Below are 13,902 nucleotides of genomic sequence, written 5' to 3' on the forward strand. Positions count from 1 at the left end.
ATTAATTAACATCTTGTGAAGTGAAAAGCTATGTGTTAGAAAGAAACAAATCTATCATTAACATGGAAAATGTGAATTATCTGACCTTAATATAGCTTTCTCCATAAAAGTCTGAATCAGGAGTGAAATATTCCCATATCAAGCATTGTTTCAAAGCTTCTGATGTCTGAGGATTTATTTTTTATTTACTTTCTTTATATATTTATTTTGTCCAGAAGCAACACTTTAAAGATAAAAAGCCTTAATGGTGGTCTTGTTTCTTACAGACATGCACTTCATAAGATGTTTTCTGATGGGCTGGAGTGCTGTGGATTATTATGATATTTTTATCTGCTGTTTGGACCCTCTTTCTGATGGCACCCATTCACTGCAGATGATTCATTGGTGAGTAAATGATGTAATGCTAAATATCTCCAAGTCTGGTTTCAATAAAGTATTAAACTCATCTACATCTTGGATGCCCTGAAGATAAATTAATTTCAGCAAATGTAATTTTTGTGTGAACTATTCCTTTAATTTGTATTTAACTATTAATCACCACAAGCACTTAGCTTATCCCCAAACATAGTCAGCAAACTCCAACTCCTATTTTTTCCCCATCTTTTATAAATTTCCCTTCTGGTCTGGCTTGTGTACTAATGTAGCTCATACTTAAAACTTGGCATTGTTTGCTCTAATGATTAAATTGCTTGCAATGCTCATCATTTGCATGATGCTTTGAATAATAATAAAAAAAACTTAATGAAATTAAATAATTCTTGAAATTCTTATACTGAAATATAAATTCATTATGGGCTTTAAACATTGACAGATTATAAACAGTATACATTTGTAGTTTTCCCATACTTTGAAGTGAATAGAATAAATGTGCATCTCTCCATCTCAAAATGAGTGAGTAGGAGCTTGTTCACCACAGCGAAAGAGGGAGAGAGAGACAAGAGAGTGGGAGAGCAAGAGAAAGATAGAGAGAGAGAGAGGATGAGGGTGTGTGGCTGAGTGTAGCTGACATCATTAGATCGCATTAGATTCGGAACAAACAGCTGCGACCTGCTTACCTTCAGCAGCCTTATCAACTCACTATGCACAGACACATTAGTCCAGAAATTTCAATGCACAGTGTTGCAAAATTAGTAAACACAGACACTCATTCATGCCAGGGCACAAAAATGGATGTGCTGTAATGCTTATATTAATCCCTATTTGAATAAGAGGCCTTGAATGAAAATGTATTATTTAAAGCAGAAGGAACAGGCACATGCAAACTGTAGTTAATCTTGTACAGCATCTGTTAATGAGTGATTCACAAACTGTCATATTAAGAATTTGCATATGAACATAATGACTCCGAACCTTTGATATATTACTGAGGCAAAGCCATTTGAATGTTGTCCTTGTTTATATACAACCATCATGCAAATTGTAGAGAGATTTTACATTTTTTTATACCATTCTAAAGTTTGGGGTTGGTATAAATTTGTAAAGTGTTGGAAGGGTGATGTTAGGTTTAGAATATAATGCTTACAAGAATGCCTTGTCTAGGCTCTAACCAATGAAACTACTCATCCCACATGCATTAATTAAACTTATTTTATACATTTAAATGGTTTGAAGTTGTGACAAAATGCATTAGCTCATTTTAATTAACTAAATTAAACAAGCAGCAAAAAATACATTTTTGAGTGTATTTAAGCATAGCAAAAGTGGGAACATCATCGCATCACTGATCCTTAAGATCAAATAAGAAGTTTTAAAGAAAAAAAATAATCTGATTGAGAAGAAACTGATGAAACAATTGTAATTCAAAACACATCTCAGTGCCTCTTTCAAGGTGAAAAATTATTAATTTTCTTTTCTTATTATGATGGTTGTGAAGGTGCCGACATGAAGCTTGTATGTGTTCTGCATAAAGAGAGCACAGATCTGCAGGTCCACAAATTAGAACATTGGCATGATGTGACAGGAATGAGTAGTTTGACATTTTAAACTTCCTGTTGTTTTACAAGATTTAGCAAGAAATATTTTTGCTGTTTGGGTTTAGGGAACAGAATGATGAAGCATTTCGTGAAAAAAAAAAAAGAGAGAATGGAGAGAGAACGGTATACAGACCAGGGCTGTGTTGCCAAATCCAACAAAAAAAACAGGCACCCAGGTCTGACGAAAAAAGGCCAACATAAGCAACAATAAACCTGAACTGGGCTCACAAATGGATTTTATTGGTGGTGGATATAATTTTACATTTTTGTTCATTGAATGTTTATGTGTGAATTCTATGAACACCAACAACACTAACATGGATTTTTCCAGTGAAAAGTTGTCTCATCTAAATCAGGAGAGAATTATGTACAGATCAATTACTGTCTACATAGAAAGTAGTAGACAGTAATTAGTTCTAATTAGTTCTAATTAGTTCTAATCTGTAGTTCTAAATTAATATGTAGGTGTATTTTGATGTGAGAGGACAAGAGGGAATGGACCGAAGTTACTTGTGGATTATTTTTGTTTTCATTTTGGGGTGAACTATTCCTTTAATAATGACAATATAAAATGTATCTTGAATAACAGGTGGGAGGATTTTGGATTTTGCAGATCAATCAATTGTATTTTGGAAATGAGCACCAAAAACATTTAGCCTAGGACAACTTTATAAACAAACAACACCAAAAATGCTTATAATATATAGACATGGCAACACTGGCCAGAGGGTCAAAGGGTATAAAGCTTTTGTTGGTCGATGGAAGCGGTTAACCTCCGGTCATGATGCTTACTGTCAGTTTGACATATTAATGCTGGAACAGCTTAGACTGACTGAAACCAATTATTTAGAAGAAATAAACAACTCACATAGAGGAGACTTTTGGTTAAGCACTACTCCAGCAAACTGCTACCCTATCTGAGCTACTTTTCTTTATCAGAATTATTGCTGTTAAGGGAAGCCATGCTCTCATCGTCTTTCTCTCTCTCTCTCTCTGTGTGTGTGTGTTGACACACACTAGCACATTCTCACCGAATGAATCGTCAGTGATTGAATTTTACACTGGAGGCAATTAGGTATATACAAATTAGTTTCTCAAAAGTGGTTAAATAGGTCATTTCACAGAGAGAATAGGAAGTATATAGAACATTTGTGCTGCAGTGAAATTTCATTTTAAACTTGATATCAAAATTTACCCTTTTTGCTTTTTAAATATATGGCTTTGGTCTTATATGGAATAATTCATCACTGCATCATTCATCACATCATTAAAAAAAAAATGATGACATCACAGGCTTCGTGGAGAGGAGAATAATAGCCAAATAATTATTTAGCTATAATTAATGCATCTTTACAAAAATCATGCCAGTAATCTTACAGAGTAATTTAATGCCGGATGCAATATGTGACATAAACAAAATAATACAAGAATACATAAAAAAATAAAACATTTTGCCATAAGACTGATAAGAGTGTGATATTCTTGTGATAGCAACTCCAACCACTTGAACAGGCTGAAAGCAGTCTTACCTCGGCCTACTGAATCTATTGGAATTTGCCGCTGGCTCTGATGTCTCTATAGTGGTTAACATGAGATATAATTAACTTGGGGCAAATCTAACAGGCAGTCTTTGGTCTTATTAATCTATTATTTGTTCCAGAGCAAATAGTTTTAGCTAAGGGCAAAATTGCATCATGTTACATTTTATGTAACATTAATGCTGTATATAACAGATGAAAGGATAGTACAACAAAGATATCGCTTTCCTCAGTGGACATTCAAACTAATATTTTATTGTAAATATGAGATTGAGCTGAATTATGAATGCTGTCTCAGATGCAGGCAATCATGATTGCTCAGTCCATTTCTCATAATACTTTACATAATACAGTGTGATTTTAATACAATAATACAAAAAAAGTTTTTAATGAAGCAACTCAACATTTCTTTGTTACTAGTTCTAAAGTGACGTTTTCAGCTTGGGCTCCGCTGTTAACCAGTCAAACTTAGATTTGATTTTGTGGTGGAAGGAAATTTTTCTGCACAAAAAAAGAGCTTTTAAAGTTGCTGTCGAACTGTTGGATAAAAGTAATATCACACTTGTAGCCATGTGATAAGGCTGTATATCAGCACGTCGTGATTACCTATGTCACTCGGCCTACATTAAAAATAATTGTAATATAAATTATATATATATATAGAATTTATGTATACATTTATAGTTCTATAAGTTCTAAAATAAAATTTAATTATGAGCTGTCCAAAAAAACAAAAATGTGATTTCATTACAAAAATTGAATGGTAGGTGTATTACATTTTACAATGACTGTTCATATACACTGTGATACGTGGTCCTCGGTTGACTTTGAAATTTAAATTATTTTCATGCATTGTATGGCACTAACAATGCCAAGGTCATGGGTTCGATTTTCATGGAATTCATGAATAGATAAACTGTCTACCTGCATTGCAGTACTTTTTGATAAATTGTCTACCAAATGCATAAATATAACTGGGGCTGGGTTTTTCTTTGGACATCTTGGATTAGATTCTTAAAATGTGTTCACCACTCCACCCTTTGTTTGAGTCTCTCAGAGGCCTTGCCCCAAGCAAAAAAGCAAAGCGTAATAACATGAAAGCCTACCTGTTAAGATTCTAAATGCATATTTCATTGAGTGACATTCATTTGAAAAAGAGAAAAAATCAGTGCAAGACTAATGCTCTAATCTTGCTGTTGCGATGTGCAGTCTTGGGGTGCTTTGCTGGGTCGCATCTACCCAGCACGGTTCTTTGAGGCTTAGGGCTTTGCCGAATAAATTCAGACTAAATCAATTAAACATGAGCTTTTCTGTGTTATTTAAATGTATTATCAACAAAACCTCATTTGAATCTTACCACTCCTGATTCTTTCTGCCGTGTTCTCGTTGCCACTCATTTCATGCGTTCGGCAAGGGACGGTCTCTTTGATACATCTGTTTGAGACAGCGGGACATTTCATTATTTATTGCTCAAATTTATTTCCCTTTGAGAGAGAGAGTGTGTGTGTGTGTGTGTTAGGGAGAGAACGCTAGACACCTGTGATGTATTGGTCACACTAGGAGCTGACGTGAACAGAGTTCATCTATTATGGGAGATGGAGTGAGACAGGATTATATGACCTAAGCACATCTACTGTGGGGGATGAGAGAGTTTAAACAGGGCAAGTTAAGATACATGAGGCTATTTGCCACTCTGAAGTAAATGTGTACTCGTAGGTGTTTGTTAGTGAGGAGAACAAACAACAGATTTCATAGCCTTGGCAATTTTTCATGCACTTCAGGGGTTTTTAGGGTCCAGGTGTCCATGCTGTCCAGTCAAACAATGGACACTGAATCACTGTCCCACCTGTTATAGAGCTGCATCCAGGTGGTGTCAACTAGACATTTACTCAAGATAATATGAATGCTTCTTGCCTGTGGACAACAAGCCAACATAATGATACACTTTTTAAAATAGGGGTGTTCACAGTGATGCCATAGAAGAAACATTTTGGATTTCAGTGAACAGTTCTTAAAAGAATCACTTTTTTTACTGTGTCAAAATTGTAATAATCTGAAGAACCGTTTTCCACTATCAAGAACCTTTTGTGCATCTGAAAGGTTCCATGATCTTAAAGGTTTTTACGGTGGCTGAGAGAGCTCAGTGCACTGCAAATTCAGAAAACACATGCAAATACAAAAAGCACAAACAAACAACATCTTAATCAGTTTGACAGCACAGGTGCCGCAAATCCTCACAAACACAACCAAATACAACAAAATTGAAATTAACTATGTTATATATATTTATATTTGTAGCGCGTTTCTGTTTTTGTTTGTTTTTCCTCAGGTAAAGTGCTATTTTGCTGTATTTTGCAGGGATACATTGATATGAAGATGTTGGTTAATACCAATAATATTTATACTGATAATTGACTGATATTACATATCAGTGTATACAGTAAGAATAAATAAATACGTGTATGCAGCAAAGACAAATTAAATCGATCATAAGTGACAGTGAAAACATTTATACTGTTACAAAAGATTTCTATTTCAAAGAACGGCTGTTCTTTCTATTAAAATACTTGGTCAAATAAATGCAGCTTTCACTAAGAGACGTATTTCAAAAACATTGTAAAAATCTTACTGACCGCAACTTTTTAACACTATTACAATTTTAACACCTTTTATGTCTGCATTGCCTTTGACTAATGTTTTAATGTTTTCATTTACCTTAATTACACATCTCATTCAATAACACTCTTATACAATAAAATCAATTTTTCAAGCTTATTTACCCGTTTTCTCCTGATATTCTCTCTTTGTGTCATTTAACTCTTTTCTCATCCTCTTAGTGTTCATTTCAGGGTGTGTCAGTATTTGGTGATTTATAGCGAGGGAGCATGAGCACTCCAGATAAGGTTTCAGGAAATGGCAGCTCACCTGATCTTACCCCAGCACTGAGCCTCTGGGTTTGGGTACAAACACACACTAACCTGTGGCCGTGAGCGTTGGAGGTTTAAAATCCTGTGATCATGGATATCAACCACATGGCTTTTCATATTACCCAAAGCTATCGTGTACTCATGCACACAAAACATAAGCAGCAGTATGAAGTCAATCACATGGAAACACATAAACCCATGCAAAGCTAGATTTTTACATTTTCTAAAGAAAGTTGCTGAAAAAAACTTTTTTTAGCATGTTGCTAAGTGGTTTCAATTACATATGCATCTGACTGACGCTCTTAACCAAAAGCAACTTAAAGTCCATTCAAGTCCCCTTTCAGGGGCCTGATACACCTGCTATGTGTAAGTTAAAACTTAGCCTTTTTGTAACATATATGTGCAAAAGAAAGAAAGAAATACACTATCAAGAGTTAAGGGTCAATAGGGTTTTTACTAATGTTTTTGAGGTTTGTTATGCACACAGAGGCTGTATTTATTTAATGAAAAAAACACAATAAAAACAATTATATGTTGCAAAATAGTTCTAATTTAAAATAATATATAAGTGTTTTTTTTTTTCAGCAGCATTAATCCAGTCCTGTTTTGATGCTCAAGAAACCATTACCAATGTTGAAAACAGTTGTGATTCTTAATGTTTTTGTGAAAACCATGATTATTGAACCATGACATTAAAACAAATAGCATTTTTTTTAAACAACACAAATGTCTTTATAGTCACTTTGATTTGAAAGTAATCAAAGTTAATGTTTGCTGTTAATGTTTTTCATGGCACTTTTTATAACAGACTGTACCTTTTAAAAACAATACATTAATATTATACATTATATTCATATTTTTGTACAGTGTTTTTAGCGGAACACATGATAAGGTATGATTCATGTTTCTACTGTAACACGAGTTAAATGTCAAAATGAAATACTTTGGGATAAGGGTTATTAAACTGTGCAATAGTAATACCATTGCTTAATACAGGTACATGTGTGAAACACTAGCACTCACAAACTTTCTCCATTCATTAGTCCGACACACTATATCTGTGTTATCCTGAGGCTACAGACACCCCATAGGAAAGCTCACGGGAGATTATATACCTGTACCTCCTCCAGACCTCTCTTATCTTCCCTCCTCCGCCTCTCCATCACTCTCTTTTCTACTTTCAGTGTCTTCTCCCCCTGCAAGTGTCTTCTCTCTCACCCTCCTACTTTGGGCCTTCTCCATTTTGTCACTGACAGTCTGTCTGTGGTGTGGATCTCTATGGCCATCTCTCATTCTCCTGTTCTCTTTCAGGAGTTGCAAGCTGTATTGGTTTGCTACACACACACACACACACACACACACATACACTTTCCCTCCATTCATTTTCCTTTACTCCAGTGATAGAAATGGAAGAATGAGAACATCTCTCTTTTGCTAATGGGTGGTGGTGAAGGATCAGATTTCTCTGTTGTATTGCAGTAGAGACTTTGCCTCCAGGCATGAGAAACACAGACTGAGAATCAAGCGTCCTGAATGTGTCTGCCCCCCTTGGAACTGTTATTCACAGACATTGGTTGCTAATGGAAAAACTGTGGAAAAATACAGGTATACTAATACCATTAGGGCTTTGGAATTCACTATTTATTTGTATGCTATCAAATTCCCTTTGGGAAAATGTGTTCTGCAGGGAAACATTTATGCATTTCAGGTAAAAACTGCCCTAATGTACGAGGCATGTGGGCTTTTTAATCAGAGCTCTTTAGAATCAGTCTTTGACCTTATTCTAACCAGTTATTGATTTAGCCTGTTGGTAAAGCATTTCCCATGAGTTCTCAGGTTTGACTGACAACATGGAATTACTGATAGATATGCAGGCCACCCTTACACACACACAAACACACACACACACACACACACAACATGTGCTTACTCCATCTGGAAAACACTAACTCTTCACAAAGTGATTCGATCCCTTGAAACGAAAAACTGGTCGGTGTCTCAAAGAGCAGGTTGACTTAAGAATGTCTTGAATAGGGCATCTTCGTACACGCTCGTAAATATGATTGACAGAAGCATGAGAGTTCAAAGACCAGCAACTGAATACATTCCAGCTTGAGTTTCATTAGATGTTAAATTAGGTGTGCTATTTGTAGACTAAAGTATCTGTTTGTCAGTAGTCATGATTTTATCCATTATATGTGATATATATAAAATCAAATATAATAATCTATACTGAAAACCTTCATCAGATTGGCTATTATAAGGAATATTGCCCTACAAATGCAAAACACAGCAACTACACTCTTAAAAATAATGGTGCTTTACAATGCCATAGAAGAACCTTTTTGAATGAAGGTTCTTCAGATCATGAAAAGTTAAGGATAAAATGGTTCTTTAAAGAATCTTTGTGGAACCAAAAATGGCTCTTCTAAAGTATTGCTGTGAATAACATTTTAAAGCACCTTTATTTTTTAAGAGTGTATGCCAGGACAGAATCTGGGAAAAGTGTTTTGATTGAATTTTGATTGCTTTGATATTAGTTTTCACAGTCCACTTTATCTGAATCCTAGCATTGCTGACATTTCTGTTGAACACAAAACCCATCATAAAAATACAACATATGACTTGTGCACTATTTTCAAGTCTTCTGAAGCCATAAAATACCATTAATTGATTTTTTGTTTTGTTACATTGTTAATAATCATTAATTAAATTGTACATTTAGTACATATATATATATATATATATATATATATATATATATATATATATATATATATATATATATAATTGTACATACACACATATATATATATATATATATATATATATATATATATTTATAGATATATATATATATATATATATATATATATATATACATACATACATACATATACATATATATATATATATATATATATATATATATATATATATATATATATATATATATATATATATTCATACTGAACATTCAAAACAATGTTGTGTGCTTTGCTAAATGTGCTCATTGTTTATGTTGATATTTTTAGCAGCTTATAACACATGAAGAGGTTATAAAATCTGCAACTGATTAATTATATTTTTAACAATATTCATAAAATTCTGATTTTCATTTTGGGGTGGTGTATCCCTTTAATTCGTGTTCCAGAAATGAATGAAAGTCTTACAGGTTTTGAAGGACATGACCATGTGTAATTAATGACAGAATTTTCATTTTTGGGTGAACTATCCCTTTAAATTATTATAGAGTCTCTTCATCTTCTTGGAATACAGCATATAGAATACGAATGCATCCATTTTGAATGTTAAATGTTTCAGCCTCATTCATTGTAAGTACATTTTAAATAGTTCAACTTAACTTTAATTAATTTTTGTGTGTATGTGTGTGTGTGTGTGTTCCCTAGAAGCAACAAAATCATACAAGTTGGACTGACAAGAGGGTGACTAAATGATGACAGTATTTTCAATTGTAGGTGAACTGTTCCTTTAACAGGTCTTGGTTGGCTAAACTCATTTTTTTTTCTGGATTTAACAAGTACCTCTGACATGGAGTGAGGGAAAACCATTTATGTATGGGAAAAAACACATTAAGAAATGTGGCTTGGGGAACATTTAATTCAAGGCAGAGCAGAAGATTGGTATCTGTGTGTGTGCGCGCACACCTGTGTCCTCATGTCAGTCCACTATCGCTGTTTGAGTAAGACAGGCTTTAAATGAATAGTGCCCTTGAATGGGGATGGATGTAATTGCAAATCAAATTGGTTTTGGAATTAGTTGTTCCAATTACATACTTAATAGAAACCAAGGAATGACCAGCACAGGCAGAGGCCAGAGTATTAACACATTTCGCCACTGAGAAATGAAGGAACTGCTCTCAGTGATGGGAGCAAGCGCAGCCCCAAACCACTGGTCAATTGCCATGGCCACCTGACTTTCATTAGCTTTTCAACAGAAGCTACTTCTGTACAGTTTATGGCCTTATGTTTGGAAGAGAATAATTTTAGGGAGCTGCTGTCCTTTGACATAACAATGTGAACCGAAATTGCATAGTTTTTAGAAGCTAATAAACATCTTGATGCCTTTTTAAAAAAATGTGCTTAATGGAGTTGTGTTGACTAACACGGAAGAAAATTGTAATGTTATTGATAAAAAATTACATTAAATATCCTTTCTGTACACCCTAGTGGCTTTCCAGGTAAAATTATTAAAAATTTAATTGCAAATGCCATTAAACAACTTTGAATAATATTGTCAACCTGTCTTAAAGTAAATTTATTTGAAAAACGATCAATGCCATAATTCCAATATTCATTTCATCCAGTGTCATCCTGTTATGACCGTATATGCAATCCTGAATAGACCCTGAATCTGATTTACAATCTCAGATAATTTAAGATAGTTTTAATTATCTGTGTCTCATTTAAGGCAAACAAAGTGTTCTTAATAAGAATCCTAATGCTGGCTCAATATTAGCACATTGCTCTTGACACTCAAACCTCTCTTATTTTTTCATATCGATATTCATATTCACTTTTAAATTTAGTACTGTTTTCCCCCTGGTTTAAGAAAATAATTCAGGATTGGAACAACGTGTGTAAAATAAATACTTTTGCACCCTTTATAAAAGCAGTATTTATTACGTAATAACAAAAAAACTTTCTGAGACTTAAACTTTCTAAAAGGAGATCTGAAAACTTTTCATGTTTGACTTTCCAGCATAAATGTTCCTGTCTGATTGGGGGCGCATGGCACCGTGTTTCAGAAGCTTCTCCTTTTCCACGTGCTCTCCATAAAAATAGGCTGTAGTGTGCAGATGAGGGAACCAATCAGCGCTCAGCAGGGCGGAGCGGGTGGGACGCTGAATTCAACTTCAAATTCAGCTCTGTACAAATTATTATTCCAGAGAGGAGAAACTCGAGCCGCTTATTCAAAGACCTTTTAAAGAAGTGGCAGTTTTACTTGCGTCCGACTAAATTTTGAATTGCCTGACAGGAGCTTTGTTGCAAGTTTCTTTTTATCCTCGGTCCGGGCAGCAGGTGTTCGGTGACCGCCACAGAGCTCAGCTCTCTGATGAATTCATTCAGCCAAACCACACCACAAGAACGTTAGGTGAGGACTTTCATTTAACTTTACACATATCATTTACATCGACTCACTGCAAAACCGAACACTTAAGGATTAACTACTGGAATGGAGCTTAACCGTCGAAAGAGCTATGTTTACAGTTAGGGTTTGGAAATGGTCCTTATACATACATATATATATATATATTCATTTGCACTGATGGTTCTAGAACTTGTATTCTGATATTATACTGCTTTAAAATGCTCTTGACAGTCCTGTCTCACAATTTACAAACACCCCGCTCCTGAAGCTCGAAAAATGATTCTTTTTAGTGAATCAAAAACACGGCGCGCATCCAGCGTAATCCGATTCCCAAAGGAGCGACTCTTAAGAGTCGGCTCTTTTTTGTGAATCATAGACATGCAGCGCCACTGGGCAAATTATTTTATGCCCGTTTTTATTGAATCAAAACCATTATGGACCATTCAGGTACTGAATTAATTTGACTAACTTACTGATTTGCAAGTAAATATTTTGACTTAATCAAAGTAGCTGACTGGTTATGAAAAAAATAAAAAAAAATAAAAACCGTGATAGCCTGCCTACAACATTTTAGGTTTGTTTTGTTAGCCTATTTAAGTTTTTGGAAGTAACGTTAGGACAATACCTATTATTCCCAAAACACACATTTTCCAAGAAATGTAGCCTATTATCTGATTTATTATCTCCTCAGAAGATTTTCTTCATATTACACCACTCGTAATTTGCACTCACTTATGACGTCTGCTTTTCTGTTCACAGGGGTTTTTTCGTTTACGAGGAATTTATACTGGACGTCCTTTAGTTCCTTTTGCGTCTTGCTTAACCTGTCGGATACAACAAGTCTTATGTGTAACTTTACACTTAACTAGATTAATAGCCTAGAGCAACATTTCCCGCAAACTGCTCCAAACGGATAAAGGCACATCTAATGAGCACCGATATGGATTGTAAGGGATTCTTCAGGAGTCGCTGAATGCCGTGAAAATGCTCGAAATGATCCGGTAGATAATCCAACTGCGAATACGTCAAAACAACGTGGCTTTACAGGAGATATTGGCGCTCTAAGCGGATAAATTAAATCCTGTACACTCAAACGTATTAATACTTAACTGGAATCAATACCTACTGAAACAACATGAGCCGTTTCGGGACACAGAACAGCGGCACGCGATTAGTGAAGGGTTATTCGCGGAGCGTGTCGTTAATTTTGGAGCAGCGTACGGAGACTTGGTCCTTTTGGTTTGAAAGTCTCATTTTTGTCACTACTAAATGCGCTGACGAGGGTGAGAGCTTCCCGAAAGCCTTGAGACATGAAAGTAAAGCGACCGGGAAAGTCGCGGACTCGGAGCTGAACTCTCTCGCGTGTGGGATGAATGAGGATCGCCTCGTAAATGCGGCGGAGCGGAGCGCGCACTTCAGGCTTTTCTCACAAACCTCCACATCTGCCGAGGTTATAGATTCCAGCTTTACCGGGGGTGAGAGCCCGCTTACCAAGGGCAAAGTTAAAGGGATTATTCACCGCCAAGGAAATACACAGAAGGTGATGGCTGGGAAAGCGAAGTGCGGGATGTGGGGTTGGATTTTTGCCTTTGTGTTCCTCTGGAATACCCACATGTTGCGCGCTCAAGGTAAGTTTCGAGTTGTTTATCATAAAACGAGTTTGTGTGACTTTTAATTTATCCGAGATTTAAAAACTTATTTAGACAAGTAAATATTTTAACAAGTTCCAGGTTTGTTCAAGTGGATTATAATGATGCTATTGCATGCATAAATGCATGTATAAAACTGTCTGAGTTTTAAAGACGAGGTGAACATTTAGTGCTCTTCAGGGTATTAGAAAACCTGAAATAGAAAAGAAGGGACAGAGAGGAAAGGGGGGACAGAGAGATGAACAGACAGAATGAGGGACATGGAGAGAGAGGGGTGGGTGATCGTGCCTGTGTGTGTGTGTCTCAACAAAAGCGGTAAAGGTCATATGCTGTCAACATGCACATTTTCTCAGGTCACACACACGTCATATTGACTGAGCATCAAACTGACAAGCAGAGGGAGCAGGATGCATGAATTTACGAAGTGCGTGCGTGTGAAAGAGAAAGGGTGTGAAGGAAAGGATGCTGGCACACTCTGTGATTCAGAATTATGATTCAGAGCAGAATTCAGTTAAGCCTTGACTGGAATCGGCTTCATCAGGCTGTAGACTGCATACGGTGCCAGCTGGGTCGCTCTTGTACCCAGCAGGCTGTTTTTCAGGGGTGGGGGGTGTTACTGATTGAATTAGGATGTTTTAAAGCAGAGCACAGATTTAGCGTGCAACACGTGGGAGCATTTCAGTCTTTAAAATGGCAGCAAGAT

At 35.7% G+C, this 13,902-nt stretch overlaps 1 protein-coding gene across 4 annotated transcripts in view; it reads left to right on the top strand.

Moving 5' to 3' along the window:
• Positions 1-11,322: 11,322 nt before the first annotated feature.
• The window catches only part of sdk1b (sidekick cell adhesion molecule 1b), a 190,938-nt gene continuing 188,358 nt past the window's right edge, over positions 11,323-13,902 (top strand). For all 4 annotated transcript variants that reach the window (XM_026204260.1, XM_026204263.1, XM_026204262.1 and 1 more), the window contains exons 1-2: positions 11,323-11,553; positions 12,310-13,178. In XM_026204260.1, the coding sequence (XP_026060045.1) occupies positions 12,686-13,178 (493 nt within the window). In that variant the 5' untranslated portion in view covers positions 11,323-11,553; positions 12,310-12,685. The remainder of the gene's footprint in view (positions 11,554-12,309; positions 13,179-13,902) is intronic.

The sequence above is a fragment of the Carassius auratus genome, chromosome 26, assembly GCF_003368295.1.
Source record: "Carassius auratus strain Wakin chromosome 26, ASM336829v1, whole genome shotgun sequence".
In the NCBI taxonomy this organism is placed as follows: Eukaryota; Metazoa; Chordata; class Actinopteri; order Cypriniformes; family Cyprinidae; genus Carassius; species Carassius auratus.